This window comes from Octopus bimaculoides, chromosome 15 (assembly GCF_046866305.1).
Source record: "Octopus bimaculoides isolate indiv1 chromosome 15, ASM4686630v1, whole genome shotgun sequence".
Taxonomy (NCBI): Eukaryota; Metazoa; Mollusca; class Cephalopoda; order Octopoda; family Octopodidae; genus Octopus; species Octopus bimaculoides.
In genome coordinates this window covers 39,133,082-39,153,081 of record NC_142942.1, presented here as the reverse complement: position 1 = coordinate 39,153,081, position 20,000 = coordinate 39,133,082, and the positions used below count along the sequence as shown (strand labels likewise).

The 20,000-nt window shown below is 34.4% G+C and overlaps 1 protein-coding gene across 1 annotated transcript in view; it reads right to left on the bottom strand.

Annotated features, from left to right (window-relative positions):
• LOC149132500 (uncharacterized) overlaps window positions 1-20,000 on the bottom strand; it is a 113,766-nt gene that overhangs the window by 42,386 nt on the left and 51,380 nt on the right. The window contains exon 3 of the mRNA XM_089363756.1: window positions 1,842-1,909. Coding sequence (XP_089219882.1) covers window positions 1,842-1,901 — 60 coding nt within the window. The 5' untranslated portion in view covers window positions 1,902-1,909. The remainder of the gene's footprint in view (window positions 1-1,841; window positions 1,910-20,000) is intronic.

The following is a 20,000-nucleotide window of genomic DNA, read 5'->3' as shown; positions in this document are numbered from 1 at the left end:
GTTGCCTTGTTCATGCAGTCAACTTTAGAAGTGAAGTCTTGTCGATGTTGATTTGTTCGCAGTTGAGAAACAATTTATTACCTGGTATATGGGGATTTTGAATATACTGATTTTAATCTTCACCACCAAATGCGTATTTTATTCTGTTTTGAGCAAATACAAGGCACTAGTTGTGTGAATTGTGAGTTCAGTCACCGTGAAAAAACATACACGACTATGAGAAGTATAAGACGTGTGGTTTTGCAGGTTATAGTTTTGGTCAATAAAATTAATACCACTTATTTATTTCATAATCCATGCCCATCTTCGGCTTCACATAGAAGGGATATAAATGCTTAGTTATGTACAGGTATGGCCTACAATCTAAAAACTTTCAAAAGTGGCCACTACTGCAAATTGTGACTGTGTTTATAAAACGTTTGACGTTGTTTTGTAGATGGAGAGAAGGGAATACTCCATCGCTTCTTCAACAGAAACAAATTTAAGTAATATAATTGGTGAAACTTGATATTCTAGTATTTCTATGAATCGTCCGCATATGCATTTTTATAGCTTCAATGAAAACTATTGGAACGACTAAATTCTCGCAATAAAGACATACTAGAAATGCTAAAGATAGCTGTTGGGGCGTGTGTAGAGTTGCTTTTTCTATTTCTGCTGCATTCGTAATATAAAGAATTTACATGGTATGTTGCATTGTTTTCTAAAGGCCTGCAACTTACGACTCTATCTGAAACAAATATTCCTAAATCAGAAGTCTATTGCACATCGTCACTAGCCAATGATAATTTGAGCCCCTAGAAAGTTGCTTTCGTGATTATTTGAACTGGTATTTATTGCTGGTATCTGGCATTCTCTATGAATGGAAATATTTTCCAAAATAAACTGGACTCTAGACTAAGGATTTCGATCATGTAATTTCATAATTCCCATTTCTGCAATCTTTCATTCCTGTTGTGATGGAATAGGTAATGTATTATAAAAGAAATTATTCCTGGTTAAACTTAATGAATCATAAACTAGCTATTAAGTAATGTTAACGCATAAAAGTAATACATTCTTATCCAAATTATTTTGACAATATACAAAGATACAATAGCCATTGCGTTGTAAATGAGTGTACATAGCATCAACATGGAATAGAAACAGATAAAAACAATGACTAGAGTACGTATAACACAACTAAACTAAAATCGAAATTCAACATGCTGCGAGTAATCACTTCAATAAAAAAAAAGCACTATCGAACATTATCTGCGAAATTTTAATACAAAAGGCGCAGGAGTGACTGTGTGGAGCAATGCTTTAATCGAACATTGTAAATATAATGAAATTATTATTGTATATTTGAAATTGTAAATATTTAATCGATACAGCTACTTCACCCCTTTTATGTTGGTCTGTCCTTGTTTGTCCCCTCTTTGTAATGCCTTTATGGCAAATATTTATGAAATAAAGTAGCTTGCTTACCAACCACATGGTCCTGGATTCAGTCCCATTGCGTGGCACCTTGGGCAAGTATCTTCTACTATAGCCTCGGGCCGACCAAAGCCTTGTGAGCGGATTTGGTAGACGGAAACTGGTAGAAGCCTGTCGTATATGTATAAATATACATATATATATATATATATATATATATATATATATATATATATATACATATATATATATATATATGTGTGTGTGTGCATGTGTGTGTGTGTGTGTGTGTGTGTGTTTATATGTTTATGTGTCTGTGTTTGTCCCCGCCAACATCGCTCGAAAACCGATGCTGGTGTGTTTACATCCCCGTAACTTAGAGGTTCGATAAAAGACACCGATAGAATAAGTACTAGACTTACAAAGAATAAGCTCTGTGGTCGATTTGCTCGATTAAAGGTGGTGCTCCAGCATGGCCGCATTGAAATGCCTGAAACAAGTAAAAAAAAGTAAATCTCAGCTGCGATTAAGAGTTAAAGAAAATCTAATATTTGAAGAAATCCAAATTCACTGACGTGAATCAATATGATTGAAGTTATAAGTATTTAATAAAAGATATTTCTCGCTTTCGGTTCATATATAGGAATACAATTTATAACTGTGTTGAACATAATTGGATGTTCTATTGATTACAGTTATTAAAAGGAAATATATTTCGGATGATATAAGGAATTCCGTGTTGCGTAATCTTCTATAGATAGAAATAAAGATATTTAAGGCAACTATCTTTTTCTTCTTTGAAATTTATGGGTGTCGTAATATAAACATTATATGTCAAGAGTCGTGTGTAAGTGTTCGAGATATCTATATGTCGTCTTCAACTGAAAACTATTTAGTTAAGATTTGTAGTATTCAATAATATTAACAAAAATAAACGCACATATTTCAGCCTAGTATTCCAAAATGAGAAATTGAAAGGTATAGATTCCACAATTTATTTCAGCATTGCATTCCATACTCCATTTTTTTTTAATACATATGAAAAATTCAAGAATCTTATATATAAGACAACCCAATCCTTCCCGGCATAAATACTACTGCTACTTCTTAAAGGTAACTACGATGAGAAAACTTCAACGTCTCAATGCCAGATGTTTGAGGATCGACGGAAAATTCTAAAATAGAAAGCATTGTTGGATAATATTGCTCTTTTTAAGGATATTTTTACTCAATCAATCGTCTCTTTAATGATCTAAACAGTAAAAACAAATGAAGGTAACCAAAACAAGGAAGTAATTTTATCAGGCGTTCAATTAATTTTTTTTTATCTCTGTAGCAAATTAGAATCATACAAAATGATAATTGAACTGGCATTCCGTCAGTTACGACGACGAGTGTTCTGTTGATCTGATCATCGTAACTGCCTGCACGTGCAAATTAACGTACAAGTGGCGAGCAATGCAGAGACAAGTACAACTTTAACGTTGTTCTCAAGGAGACTTACCGTGACAAAGTTTGACCTTTCAAACACAGATATAACTTATTTATGCCAATTTAGTAGACTGGAGCAACGTGAAATAAATTATCTTGCTCAAGTTCACGAATTTCTGCCGGGAATCAAACACATGACCTTACGATGCCGAGTATCGTTAACCACGAAGCCACGCGCCTTCACATGTAGAAAGGTACACTTAAGTAATTATATCTAAAATGTTGCATTTTAAAATAACTGCATAAAGCAAATACATCCATATTGCCTCTTTAGACTTTTATAGCATGTTCAAACTAGTATAATTGTGTCTAATATAATTGCTTAATATCTCCCAATACGTTTCTTATGCTATATAAAAGGGTGGGAAAATTCAGGACATGTATATAACGGAATTTATGTGTATTTTGTATAAAGGTTGTCCACATTAAGTGTAAAGTATCATTGAAAGGTTTTGCAGGAACATCTATATCATATGAGAGATTTGGTTAATGTATATATCAATAAAATATTTATGGTCTATAATTTAACTCTTGTCATTTATCGATTTTTGGTACTTCCTTAATTATAATTTTGATAATGATCTACCTATCTATCTATCTATCTATCTATCTATTTATCTATCTATCTATCTATCTGAAGGCATGTCCGTCTCTCCATATATATATATATATATATATATATAATCTGCATGGCCACAAAAATATAAATTATCGCAGCACAGCTTACTCTCTTCTACATGGCTCTAAAACATAGCATATTGCTTTCTGTCGACGCTGCCTTCTTTCAAGTTAGTTTTGTAGCTGTTGCTATTACTGCTGCTGTTTGACGCGCTGTTGGTTCACCCACCGGTGCCGTTTCAATCACTGTCGCTGCTGTTGTTATTGTTCTTAGTGCCGTCGCTTTTCTTGCTGCCAACGCCACCACTGCTATCACCAGAACCAATCACCAGAACCAATCACCAGAACCAATCACCAGAACCAATCACCACCTTCACCACATACAATACATCATTGGATTTGTATTAACTCCATTACCACCAACAACAACAAACACTCATTGCTACCCCCGCATGAACATCCTGCCTCTTCCCGTGGTTTAGAGGTTCTCAGTAATACTTTTAAAGCTCTGAACCAACGAATAAAGAGACAAACAACAACAACAGCACCAACTATATGTCCGTCATTTGGTAGCAACAGAAGTCTTGTTAACGGTAACTGCGCTGCCAAAGTCACATCCAGCAATAACAGCAAAAAAGGCAGGGATACAAAGAGAAGAAGCAGCAACAACATCAGCGGTAGTATGAATGACAGCGGCCGCAGCAACAGCAGCGGTTGTGTAAACAACATAAATAACTCAGCTGTAACACCGTCAGGTCAAGGGTACATGCACTTCATGCGGCCCTTTCAAGCATTCACAGGTTCTCATGTAGGATACCAGAGCGGCGCGACATCACGTCTGTGGCCAAAAACGTATGGCCTGTAAAAGAGGTGACGCCATACATAATTAAACTGAGGTTCCTAGAACAACCGGAGCCATAACTCAACGGGAGTAAAAGATGTATGCTTTGCTCAGCTGAAAGTGAAAGATTCTTGAAAATCTCAGTTGACCCGGGTACCTTTTTAGAATGCAAGAAATTGATGTTTAGTCTGTGCCCTCACTAGAGGAATTCATGTTGAAACATGCAATTGCTCATTTGCCGGATAGGGAAAAGCTACCATCTTCAGACATCATTAGAAAGAGTGGTAGACATCGTTAGAACAGATATATGGAGGATAACTCAGCTTCGCTTAAGGTTTTGCAAGTAGAGTTTCGTTCCGGAAACTTTTGTTTACAAAATTAACTGACCCTGACCATTTCCTTAGAATAGGTCTAGAGAGTCTGACGTGTCACCTATACAGCTAAGGGTTTTATAGTGCGAAACCAATGATCATTGTCTGGCGTCTATAACAAACAACCTCTTAAATATTACCACACTATATGATGTACTGATCTATCTATCTATCTATCTATCTATCTATCTATCTATCTATCTATCTATCTATCTATCTCTCGGCCATAGGAACTACTAACGTATTGTCTGTATATCTATCTATTTATTACGGACATAAGAAGCTATCCACATTATAAAACAGACCCCAAGGTACTCTATCTTACAAAAAGGACAAGATTGCTGCAGTGGGAACGGCTTTCATCATAGGTCTATTCACTGTGATTTGTCATTGGCATATACATTAACACTGACCATCACCACCATATTCACACAAATTGACAGATATATTATGCATAATACACAAAATGCTATGGTTTAATTATAGGAAGGTTTTGCACATTGTTTTCGAAACATTAGATTTCAAGATACTGGTAAATAAGACACAAGTGATGCTATTTTTCAGCAATATTTCAGTCCTGCATTAATAAAAACGGAAGAAAGCCTGCTATATATCCATTAAGTATCATTGTCTAAACGTCAAACATCGGCGTAATAGCGTGAAGTTATATAATTTATTCAATAGTGCACTACTTCTACAAATCTACTTGAAATATGAACTAAATTAACATGTAGAATACGGAAAGTCTATTACTGAATGGAATCACTCCGATAAATCAGAATAGATAGCAGCGGGATTGGACTGAACATCTACAGAGATAATTGTTGTTCGATGTTACGTCTTGTTTAATAAATTATTTTCTTCTAAATAAAAAAATATCAATAGATAATAATATCCCATACGAAGAAGCCAGAAATCTGATGGACGCATTCAATGCTGCTGATATATACGATTTTCTTGGCACATTTTCCTTGACATGAAAAGATGAAAAGCGAAGCTGGTTTTTGGGACAATAAGAGATGGAAGAAATAAACTAGGCATTTTCTAAACTAGAAAAGATGAAAATGGAAGTTGATTCCGGTGAGAATAATAGATGGAATAAATAGCACTACACGTACTCCATGAAGCACAGTCATTTCTTGCAGTCCTACAACATGAATTATAATAACTAGCGCATGTAACATAATATGCTTCATTATTCTTAGGTACGTACTTTTGATCAATGTTTTGCAACTTGTGTACATTATGACCAGTGAAATATTTGAAGCTTCAGTCGACGTCATCCTAATATCTCCAGTCTCTCTATATATATATTATTTAAAAGCAGCAAAAATATCACAAATCTGTTGCTCAGAGTTTCACGTTTCCGTTCGTCGGACTGTTTTGTTTAGAATGGTGCAAGATATATGCAGAAAATCCAAATGGTGCAAGTTATATGCAGAAATCCAAATACTTTGATAGATACACATTTGAAATTGGTTTTGTTTCATTGGTCCTTTCAACTAACCGGTTGTATGAAATAACTAACTGCAGTTTAAATTCATAGTATATGTATATGTATATGCGTGTGTATATGTGTATAGGATATAAGTTAGGAGCAATGTAACCATCTATGAGATAGATATATCCAAAGGCACTATTATTTCAGTATGTATGGTCTTTTTATAAGGTATACGGTAATAGATAATTTAAACGGTAAAACCGTGGTTTAAAATATATAAAAAACGAAAAGAAATGGAGTAATAATAATAGTTAGAAGTAGATCATTGGTGTTTTAAAGTCATTTAATAACGATGAGAGTATGTTTACAGCTGTTTCAGTATATGAAGCTGGAGTAAATTTACATTTACCTAGTTGCAATAGATAGACATCATCAGAACGATTGTATGGCAAAGATAAATAGAAGGAAGTAGGAAGAAGATGTAAGGAAAGGAAAGGAAAAAAATAAAATGTTCGTTAATTCAATAGTGTTACATTTTAGCGAGATCCATAATTCCATACATCAGTTGGAGGATAGAAGAGAAGAGAGTTAGTTAAATCTAAGGTCTTATAATTATTTAGTTTCATAATTTCACGTGTCGTAGGTTCTAACCTCTGGTGCTAATTGCTAGTTGACCGCCGGTGTAATCTGAGATATTCATCACTATTAGGGATATCCGGTGTAGTTAATTCGACCTATGTGACACTAATTTATAGCCTGCAGGTTAGTTCCTGTGTTTCCATGGAAGCCGTAGTATACGGCTAAGGTTATTATTTAATATATTTATATGTGTATGCATATGTGTATATACAATTTATATATGTAGGCATGTATTTGCGTGCATAATTTTGTGTATAGTTGTATGGTGTCTCTAAGTGCGTGTATTTGTATGTATGTTTGTATTTTTGTAGATATACATGTAATATTATGTGAGCGTATCTAAGCTTCGTTAGATACTTATTCAATCACCATCATTTCACTCTCTCTACTTCTATCTCTTTTTGCTCGTTCTCTCTCTAATTTTCTGTTTTGTCTTACTTTTATTTCTTTTCTTCTTTCCCCCACTTTTTTTTCTTCCCTCCTCCACTTGTTTTTCTCTGATTTTTTTTTCCTTTTCTTTCTTTCGCCTGTAACAACTAACTTGTATTAGCATACACTAGGTGATTTCGTGCGCGTGCGTGTGTGTGTGTGTGTGTGTGTGCGTCCATACATATATATGCATTTGTATATATTTACGAGGAGTGTATCTAAAGTTTTGAGTCTCTAAGTCCTTTGAACCTTGAAGTCTTATACCTTCATCAGAGGTTTTGTACCATGTTTTGCGTTTTCTTTTTTTTTGGGGGGGGGGGGGCTAATGACTTTTCATACACCCCTCTATATGTATGTAGTCATGTACCTGCATATGTATGTTTAGAGTATATACGTATATTATAGATTGTTTGCTATGTGTACATGTTGTGTGAAGATTATTTTAAACGGATATATCTTTTAATTTATTAATTTATTATTATTTTTATAGCTAATTATTTACAGTGTGTATTCAGGCCTTTTTGTTCTTTATTAGCTATTTTTGATTTAAGGCTTTTTTCCATGTTTATAATAATATGAATTTAAACTGCAGTTCATTATTTCATACAACCGGTTATTGAAAAGACCCTTAGTTGTCAGAACCAATGAAACAAAACCAATTTCAAATGTGTATCTATCAAAGTAATTGCATTTCTGCATACAACTTTGTCTTTCTCCATTCTAAACAAAACTCTCCGACGAACGGGAACGTGAAACTCTGAGCAACAGTTTTTGTGATATTTTTGCTGCTTTTTAATAAAGCTTATGACCCTACCTCTGATATCCTAGTACTATTTTCCCACCTTGTTTCGCATATATGTGCTTACACCGGTATATATATATATATATATATATATATATATATATATATATATATATATATATATCACTTGGACGACTGGATCGCCAAAGCTGCCTGGTGCCCAATCGTCTCCGCTGGCCATAGCATTCGCTCCGTTCCCCACGTGATCTCACCATTCTCTTCCACGTTGTTCCAAACATCAAATCACCTTCCCACCTAAGTGTACTTCCGAGTGGTATAGTCCGTTCACGTGGGTCCATCGGTTTTCTGTGAACCTTGCGACATGTCCGCTCCATCGTCACTTTGCGTGGGAGTACGAAAACGAAGTACATGCTGTCTGAGGGCGTAGCGATCGGTTGCTTCACAATCAAAGCCAATGAAATAGAAGTGTCGAGCTGCTAAGTGTATCTCTGTGAAGAAGTGACAAAGAATCGAGAGCTGGAGAATGAGTTCTCGCAAAGGGTAAGTACAGGAGTGAGACCATTGAACACGGTGAAGGCTGTGCTGAAGGCGAACCTAGACAAGGCAACAATCGTTAATCTCTTCAACAATACAGTCTCACCTGCAATGTTATGTACTTGTGGAACGTGGGGCTTGACGAAGAGTGAAGAACAACATCTGCTTACGGCACAGGAAGCCATGGAAAGATCGATGATGGGAATCTCGTTAAGAGATCATATCTGGATTTACATATGTGTGCGTGTGTCTGTGTGTATATGTATGTATGTATCTATATATGTGTGTGTGTTTGTATGTGCATGTATCTTATATATAAATAGCAATTTTTGTGCATCTAACCGTCTTTCCGTCTGTCTGTTACCATCTTGCCGACTAAATTATCGAAACAATCTTCACCAAACGTTGTGTACATGTTGAACTACCATCTAGTTAAATTATAAACTAATCAGATTTCAATAAAAATTGATAATTGACCGAATACGGGGGTTGGACTGTTATATGATAAAATGAGAGGGGTGCAATAGTATAGGTTCAGGGAAATGTGGTACAATGTGGGTGGCTGATACTAGGGAAGGGGAGGAGACAGGAAGTGATAGAGATACAGGGGATATGAGAGGGAGAGAGAATGACAGAGACACATCCACATATATACATATATATAAAAGTGTGTTTGTGTGTGTGTGTGTGTGTGTGTGTGTGTATATGTGTGTGTGTGTGTGTGTGTGTGTGTGTGTGTGTGTGTGTGTGTGTGTGTGTGTGTGTGTGTGTACACCTTCCTTATGCATTCGAAAATTGAGTTGCCGATTTTGAAGGATGCGGTGTCAAAAGATTCAGTAAACTTACGACTACTAAATAAACTTTATTTGCATTGCAACAATTTCGCATTATAATATTTTCTATAATTCAACTACCGTAAATATTTTATACCACGACGACAACGACGACGACGCCCCGTTTGCTATACATGTGTGTACGTTAGAAGTTACCCATTTCTCTACACGTTATGAGGAAATACAATCATTCACTCTCTCTTTCACATGCATACGTACACGCACACATATATACATAAAAGATGTATACTTGTGTATTTGTAAATGAAATGGATTTGCAGGGAACGAACATAAAACTAAACGAGTGGAAACATATTACTGTGGCTTGTATTTTACGTTTTACTTTTTCACTTCAAATTAGACGTACACCTATATTCACTGATCAGAATGTGTGAATGTTCATCAGGTTTGTTCCACAGAGGACTTTTCACGCAAATGTTCAAAAATTAGGAATGACTTTGTTGTGTCCAGGGAGAGACATAATGCCAATATAATTAACACACACTCGAACAACTTTGTTCCTGATTAAATTCATTTTGTAGTTGAGTTGTATCAACTCAACTTATGAATTACCCAATTAAAAAATATCATGGGAAATAAAAAAAATATCAGGAAATAAGCAGTAGTACAATTTATTTCTACAGAACACCATTTATTAAACAAAAATATATTAAATCTATATTAAAATTGAACAGCATTGAATGGAGATTTCCATGCCATTCTACGCTATGAATTTTAAGTGTTCACATAAACATTTGATAAAATAAAGATTTACTATTTTCATAAGGAATACTCATTTAGAGCTGTATATTTTTTAAAGACTTGAAGAATATTCATTATATACATATAACAAAACTCTTTTCAGTATGTTAGAATATGATGCTGTTTCACGTTTCTCTTCTTTTCTAATGAACAAAGTAATAAATGTAATCATTTGAATCGGCAGTACTACACACTATATATTCAATATGCTAAAATAGACAATTTTTCATCATTCGTGAACGAGATAAGAAGACCAATCAAAAATGCTAGCTCCTATGTGGTGCAACATTCATCTATCTATATTTATGGTAAAAGAATTACTTTGAAAAGGTGAAATATATTCTAACAATGTCTTGCAACTTATAGATTCTGTACAGATACTGAAGATTTTATATGTATATTATATGTATATTAGAAACGAGTATTTGATTAATGAAACGAAATCTTTACATTAACTTAATATATTTTTGTTTCGTTGCACATTACACTGATATTTTACAATTGTAAAGAATCTTCTGTGCATTCATTTCGTAATTATCAGTTGTTGGTCCTGGCTAAAACCAAACTATTTTGTAGATGTTGACATTAGTCAAAACCCAAGGAATTAATACTATTTTGATAAAAGAAGCACCAAGAATATGCAACCATATTTCATTAAACTATGTAAACAAAAGTTAGGATTCTTTTTCAGTGAATTGTTCAAAGATTTTGTATTTTTTTTGTTCCAATATACATGGTGTGAGCTGAAGGGAAAATTGCTAACTTTATATACGATGGTGTGATGAAATGTTTCTGGGTTTAATGGCATTGCGAAAGGCCTGGTTGCAGGCTCAACCTTTCGAGTCCTTTTACAGGGCTTAGAAAAACTGAAGCACCAGCGCAATGTGTATCTGAGAGTGGAATATGTTAAATATAATTATAATAATCTGATCCTCCTGTATTTACTTTTACACAACGCCAAGAGCTTTTCAGCAACCCCACGTAGATTAGGCTGATACTTTTCCAATGCCAAACAGAATGGAAAACGATGAAAATGGCTTTTGTTTGATATAATAATTGAAAATCCTGTCTATGCAACAAATCTCTAAGTGGATATAAGGTAAAGGAAACGAAGATACGTAGTGGGTTGATAGATTAGCACGAAAATGCGGCACATCCCTCTTAAACCTTTATGCTATACGACTGACTTATTTCACTATTGCATATTAGAGTCGTTAAGTGTAGAAAACATGAATGAGAAGTATTTCACAATGAATAATTCTAAAAATCAGGGTGTTTAAAATCAAGCGCAGCGCAAGTCATCAAAAACATATACAAATCCTGACATATCAAAATTACAATGAAGTATTTCTACTACACGTATATATCATATAAAAAAGTAAATATATAGGAAATTGCATGAATTTGTCGTCATTTTACATAGATGTATTACTATGAATTTACGCAGGACATTATACATTTCCACTAACCTTTTCATATTTACTTTGGAATTCAGTTTTGTTTTCTTTTTATCGTATTCATAACTGGGTTCTCTTTCAATTAAACGTCTTCTTGACGTCTTCGCTAAGTGGAAGAATATTATTATCTCCACATATTTTGACTTAGCTGATGTTCAGAAATGAAGGCATTTCCTGTTTAGGCAGGCTGCCTAAATTGACAAGCGACTATGGCATGTGTTTTCATAGAACATTTAGAAAGAAGAGAAGTTATATAAATGAAGTAAATTTTCCTCTTGCATCTATATTTTTCATGTCATCGGTACCGCGATAATTCTAAAAATATTAATGAAGTCTCTCTCAAACCACACTCTGGCATCTTAAAAATAAACGAACAGACTACATGATGTATTTATAATCTAATATATCTAAACTAAAATTTTACTATGGTTATGCCCAAATTTTTTTACACTTAGGCCTGGTAGATCAACAGCTACTTTTGATTAAAAAGGAAGAACAACCGAGGTCGAAACCTGACATATGTGTAACTATTAAAGGTAGCATATCATACAAATGCAGACAGAGTAGTGGGACATCAAAAGAGCAGTCAGTTCTAGTTGGTGTAAATGTTTCGTGCTTTGTGTCGCATTTACAGTAGTTAAATAATTACCACTTCAGCCTGAGTCGGCACTGATTATTAGAATATAATGCTATGCTTTTATGGAATATAAAAACAACAACTCCAAATCAATACAGTTAGCAGAAAGTGAAGGCAATTATAAAGGACACATTTACGAAATTTCACATATACTGAATACATGTCTTATAGAGTTTCTATTTAATTTGTTGCTCCCTCGATCAGAGTTTCGATTTACATATTTGTCGTTCATGTGAAACTGAAAGCATAAACATCTACACGAATAATAATTGAAACTTAAAGCTATTTCGGTACCCAGGTAGAGATACGTCATTCCTTTTGTTAAAAAGTGTCGTTCATGAAATATTTTGCCAATAAACACCAGCTTGACGGAATCTGCATGCAATATGGTGTTTTATCAAAACCAGCTTACAAAGCAAGCTCGTAAAAAAAAAACCGAACGACTATATCCCATTCGATTGAATACATCATTATGCGAGATAAATATTCTGGTTCAATTGCTATAATTTTCATTTTTCTCGCAGCTCATGTTTTAGCAATATGTTATAAGAATCGTGTCAGGTTGTCCGTTTTCCGATAGCTTTCTCGCCCATCTAGATCTGCTAGTATGTTTTCGTTATCTAATCAGTAATTTTATGCAATTGCATATTAAGAAACGTCAAATTGGTATAAAATGGAATTATATGTTTCATTGGTTATTGTAATGTGTTATATCCACTTATGTTTCCAAACAATGCGCATCATCATACAACTGTTCCATAAGTTTCTTTATAAAGTTTGCTTCAAGCATACAATTGCATTAGTTGGGAATGTAGCTCAGCGTGTTTGGCGTTTAATCGATTAAACGTGCAGCACTATACTGGAAGGCTTACATCCTTCGTGTGTCTATCTTCAACCAATGCTGCTGATTCTATTAAACATTTGAGTGGAATAAAACACTTCATAATGGAGTACCAAGCAGTATGCCACTGTTCCGAGAATCAATGTCATGATATAACGGTCTTCAAACAAAAACTACACCTGGCATCACTATTTTCTTTGTTGTTCCCGTTGAGTTATTTCTAGTATTTGTCAGCTTATTAATCATGCATTATGCCCCGCAATCATACCTTGACATATCTTATCACTAACACATTCTTAACACTAACACATTCTTAACACTAACACATTCTTAACACTAACACATTCTTAACACTAACACATTCTTAACACTAACACATTCTTAACACTAACACATTCTTAACACTAACACATTCATTCTCTCAACAACTTTCTTATTTTATAATCTGAATGATACTGATAAGACATTATTTATTCCTCTATATTTAATAGTCACCAATAAATAAGTAAAAATATAGTATTTCAAGCCAAAATTAAGTGAAAATATGCTAAAATCTTTTATTTAACGCCATCGGATATGGCTTTCGTGTTCCAATCAATCAGACATTAGTAGTCGACAATTTGATGAACTTCAGCATCAGTACCAAAGTGTCACGCTATCTCTAATTGCGTGTTCCTGTATCATAGCTTCCGTTCTTAATTTCCTAACGTTCGGTATTTTCAAATAAGCATGATAAATCTTCGATGTTTCTCTCTCTACAATATTAATCCTGCTTATCAGATATTTGTCGTAAATTAGCTACACGCAATACACAACTGTCCAGTATCAAGAAAGCAAATATTATAATAAAATATTGAGGATTTTAGAATGTCGATGTTTACGTAGTAGTTGCTTTGAACACATAATAGAAATGAGAAACGATATTGTTTTCTTTTTACTTATCGGCAGAGTCAGGAAGGATGTTACCAATATAGGTCTGTACAGTTTGTTTCTCGGCTCACCCAAAACGTAGGTTATAAATCACTACATATTTCCAGAATAGAGTTCCTAATTATCATCACTCCTGCGACTCACAACGCTATTCAAAGGGATAGGCGCCGATTTGCGAGCCCACTGATTTTTGTATTGGTTGATGTTTGCTCATCGTCTCTGAGAACAGTTTCGATCACTTGTATGTGACTGGCATCAATAAATTGAGATAATAGCATCCATGTAAGGCAGTACGATTAACTCGCATTTTACTTTACGCCAGATGATTCTCCATGTTTCTAGTGAGAACAGTAACGCCTCAACCGTCAGTACTTACAGATGGGATGAGAGAGTGCATTAAGATATTTACTGTATGATATCAAACGATTCGTATATGTGACTATTCACTCTAGCCACAGAGCTCTCGGTGTATGCTGTGTTTGTTTGTCCGTAGACAGGATATCTCAACAACCACTGGCTGGATTCGGATGAAAGTTTCAGGGGTCTTTGGCCACGTAACGAGTACGAACTGATAAGATTTTGGGATCGATCAAGTACCGGACAAGAATTCTGGATTATTTGTTATATTTACTTTATTTACATGAAGTATTACTATCTTACGCGCACTTTCAAGTCTTTCTCTGATTATATCCCTTGAAAGCACGCTCATAGTTCCCACGTAAGTTATAGCGGCGTTACTGTTTCCAAAGTTTTGTGTTCGTTTCTCTATTATTCATTTTACTCGCGTCTTTATCTTAGTACAAACTGATGGATGAAGAAATCAAACTACCTAAACAAACGGCAGCAAAACCGTTCAGAAAGTAAATAACATTAACACATTCAATAGTAATGATAAATTTAATTTGTCCTCGACAATTTTTAGCTTTACCAATTTTGAATATGTTGCTCCTGTTTAAAACCTCTTAGCTACTTCACAATTACATTTCTAGCTCTGCCTTGAAAGAAACTTTAATTTTGGGATTCACGCTTTTGTGCGCAATAATGTTGCTAAACCTCCGTTAACAACACCGTATGCAAATCCTTTCCGTTTCCTTCACGCAAGGATAAATTTATTCTTACAGCCGTTAATGGTTGTAAAGACTCTAGATCAATGGATAGACTAAAAAAAGGCCTTCATAGACAAAACTGTCCCTGCAGACAACACACACGCATCATTACAAACATGGCCCGCATACACAGCTTCATGTTCCATGAATATCACTGGGATCGATCAGGTACCGGACAAAGATTCTGGATTATTTTCCCGTTTTTTACTTGATTTGTGAGAGCCGTCGGGTTCATTTTTAGGTATCGCGTTTATGAAAGCAGTCGAGTTTATTTCAGATATTCTCTTTTTAAAGTCACCTCCGGCTAATCGTTGAGAGCAAATTGGTGTTACCTTGCCGGAGGTTTGCGCTCTCTGAGTACTATTGTTATTATTATTATTATTATTATTATTATTATTATTATTATTATTATTATTACTGTTATTATTATTGGTAGTAGTAGTAGTAGTAGTAGTAGTAGTAGTAGTAGTAGTAGTAGTAGTAGTAGTAGTAATATGTTCGCCTTACCTCTAGGAAGAGCGTGAGAGAAATGGACAACCGCGTACTCGAGTTCCGGACTTTTCAGAATACGTTTATTATCGTAAAACTCATTGGTCCTTGTCAGCTAGGTCAACCGAAAAGACTAAATTGAAAATATCCGCTACATCAATGCTTGTATACTCGGTCAATAACCCCATCCATAAGCAGAAAAGAGATCAGTTAAAAAGTTTATATAAAAATATAAATATTATTACAATACAATTGTATTATTTGCAGCGAAATGAAGCACCATAAAAGTAGAATTGTAAATAGGAAATAGTGGCGCAACAAGGAAAACAGTTTTGCTGGAAATTGCAGTCGATAACCGTTCGACGCTAGGTAAAGCTTCACTGAATTATAGAGTCGCAAACTGAATGTGTGCTGGCGGCGAATATGAAACAAAATTTTCTTACTTTTAGGTAAACAAATGCAACTCCAGAGTTTTTCGACAGACTTACACATATAAGATATCTCTATTTGTATAAGATATCACTCATGATGACTCTTTGAAAGGGATAAAATGGAGGAAAGCGCGAAATACATTTTTTATCCAAATCATGATTATTTGTCTTTCTTAAAATATGTGTGTGTATATATATACATTTGTGTGTGAACGCTCGTACGCCTGCTGATATATATATATATATATATATATATATATATATATATATATATATATATATATATATATATATATATATATGGGGGGGGGGGTGTATACATGTATATATATATTTGTGTGTGTGTACGTATCAAATGAAATCTATATGCATTCCCATGTAATTTCATATAGACGTAGAGTTCCTATGTAAACAAGATTTGATATCAACACATAGAATTCTAGATGTAGAATCTTAAATTTCAAATATGTCTCTTTATTACTATTTTAGAAACTGACGCACCATCATTTCGATTATACAATATGTAAATGAATATGTTTATATAGCAATTTAACTATCAGGTAGCTCCTGCTCAAGATTATGACCTGGACTCACCCCACATTACTGGATATATCTGCGTATCATAACGCAAACGCAAAATGGCTCTTGGAGAATCATACAGAATGAAGTAATATTTATCATTTTACGCTGTCGCCTCAAATTCTGTAATCTATATGAGGAGCTAATTTAGTTTTAATTTCCTTGTGCGATCACCATCCATTTCTTGCAACTATAACATGAGCACCAAGATAACACGTCAAAAGTAATACCGTGTTAAACACAACGATTAATATCCAAACATAAAGTTTATCTCTGATATACAGAAACAAGTAATGATACACTCGGAAAATAGTATTGTGTCCAGGGGACACGTTCAAGGTTCTTTAAACAGGCATCAATAGCGTTTTGCAACTAAAGAAGTATATTCTCAGTAATTAATTGCTTCTGTGTTGCAATTAAAGAAAATATACCCAAGCGTCAAATAAGTGATGACATATAAATCATGGATAATAATTCTTCGTGATAATTCTGCTGAAAGATAATCGACGTAATTTGAGTAAAAATTAATTGCTGACAGTTGCCAAGTTGTAGTAAATATTTTGCAACTTTGTTTGGTGCGGCGTCTATAGTAAGTATACCTTATGTTGGTTAGAAGGATCAAGTGATTCCTCTAGTTTCAGAATATGTGATTCTTGGAAGCAAGCTCAGTACTCATTAGATGGTGTACTGTTTTGGGATGAATTTATAAATCACGTTAGTATTATCTCAGAGAAAACACGTATAATGAAATTATTTTATTTTAGAGGGCTCGTAATTTATTGCAACAGTTTTGTGTACTGGTAGCAAGATTGTTTATCATGCTTTTAAGCAATTATTTAACCTTGTAGAGAGTCACAATCCAATGAACAACATTAACAACGGTTTTCGGCAGGAATAAGTGCTGAAGCAATTGAAGCTTAAGATAAAGTGTCAGAGCTCGACATTTTACAGACTTGCATTTGAAGTAATCGGTCCCATCCATTTTACGTGTTTTCTGTGATAATACTAACGTCATGTATCAATTCATTCCAAACAGTACACCAGCTAATGAGTGGGGAGCTTGCTTCCAAGAAACATATTCTGAAGCTAGAGGAATCACTTGATCATTCTATCCAACATGAGGAATTCTCTTACTACGCATGCCACACCACACAAATTTGCAAAATCTTTACTACAGCATGGCAATTGTCAGCAGCAAGTTGACACTACCATGAAGGATTTCGAAGTACGGCATTTTGTGTAACATTCATCAGTACATGTGAAGAAAATATGAAATAAAATATTCACCTAGTCTCTTCTGAAATTGTAGAAAATATGAATGGCTTTCTAAACGTTTGACTGTAAGCTCCACAAAATCATATTGAGCTTGATACTAACCGCCCCACCCCTTATTCAACTAGAAGCAGATAAATTGTCACTGATCTTTAAAATTTGAAGCTGCAAGATGGACAAATTACGCATTTGTACTTACGAAAATGTTGATACATCAATGCACTCTAAAGGTACGTGACTATTCCACAGGATGGAAGGTACATTTATTATCTATTGTGCTATGTGAGTCGTTTTGATTTAATGCATTTTTCTCATACACTCACATTTGCTATGCCATCTAATGTGCATTCAGTTCCTGATGATTTTGTGTTTTCAGTGGCCATGAGAAAGGACAGCCTTTTATGGTTGCTAAGTTAACACAGACAAGTCCATACTTCTTTTCACTACTATCTATATATTAGATATACGCATGATTGCTCAAGCAGGCAACGTTGTATTCGCTCATCAAATCATACTACAAGCAATGTTGTGTATCCAGAGCGCATATTTGTTTGAATTGTCAAAACTATACTCACTTGTTAAGTGATAAAATTAAAACCATCAATAAACGTAGACTCAACAGCGTTAGACTTCATAGAAGTTTAAAAGGCTTCCGGTGTTTAGTAGATTTTATCGAATATACCTGCATTGTGTTAAGAAGTAGACGTGTATATATATATATATATATATATATATATATATATATCATTTTATAAAAAATATGTATCTTGCCATGAGCGAAGTCATTCAATTTTCACAAAATGTTTACGTATAATATGCGCCCTGGCTACCTGGTAACACGCCTCTTCCTGCTACAACTCGCTTGCACCCATTAATGTGTGTATGTGATTATGCGCGTGTGTGTGTGTGTGTGTGTGTGTGTGTGCACAGGCGGGTGTGCGTGTGCGTGCATGTTCATGTTTTTGTGTACGTTCGCGCGCGTGTGTTATGTGTATGTGTGAAGTGTCTCCAGATGACTCCGATGTATTTCCAAATGATTTCTCTCTCACTGCACACGCAAACCGAATGTTGGATTCGAAATCAGTATCGCTTACGCAGAAATTTTCCTATTTACTAGGGTGTGTCTCCGCTCGTAAGCATACACAGGAAATGAATCACTGTTAGAGTGTCTGGCAAAAAGTTTGACTGGAAATTTTTTTATATATTTTACAGTTCAGTTTTCATCATTTGCAAATCGATTTTATAGTTCTTTATTTAGTTGCTGAGTTTATGAAATTATGGCATAAACTTCTGCGTAAATAACGAAATGGAAATAGTTCTAGAAATGATATTTGGCGTAAGTATTGGGAAAATAACATTTACCTAAGCAACTACGGCATAAATCCACATCCAACTAATGACATATAAACATATAAAGATATCAGCATAATCTTACGCAGACCATATTTATTCATTTGTGCATATATAAATACATTAATAATACATCTATGCAGTCTCGAACACACATATATATGATATTCGTAAATAAATATGTATAATGTACTTTTATGCAGGTGTATATAAACAAATGGTTGTCTGTAAGTCCTTGTGAGTGTGTTTGAAATTACATACGTTAGTATATATAATTGCATTATAGCTTAACATTCAATGGTTTTACTATTTTTGGAGATTATATATTACAGTAATACACATACGCACACACACATGCACACACACACATATGCACACACACACATGCACACAAACACACACACACAATCACACATATATTTTATAGATAAGAGACAGATATTCTCCATATAGAATACACTTTATAGTGCTCAAGAGATTTAAATTTTAGCAGGTTGGGGGAGTAAATGTAAGGATTCGCAAGTTAGGCACATCGATATACAAAAATTTTGAAATACATTTAATACAAAAAAATGTACATGTTTACAAATAAGAGAGTCCTATTTACACCGAATAGAAATGATATCAGGAATTATAGGGGTTAAATAAGAGTTTTACTAGTCAAACAGTTGTCTCTGGGTGTTTGGTGGACCAAAAAAATTATTTTCAATTAATTCCATCATTGGACATTACCAGGCCCTCGTATATGTAATCATATGTACAACTTT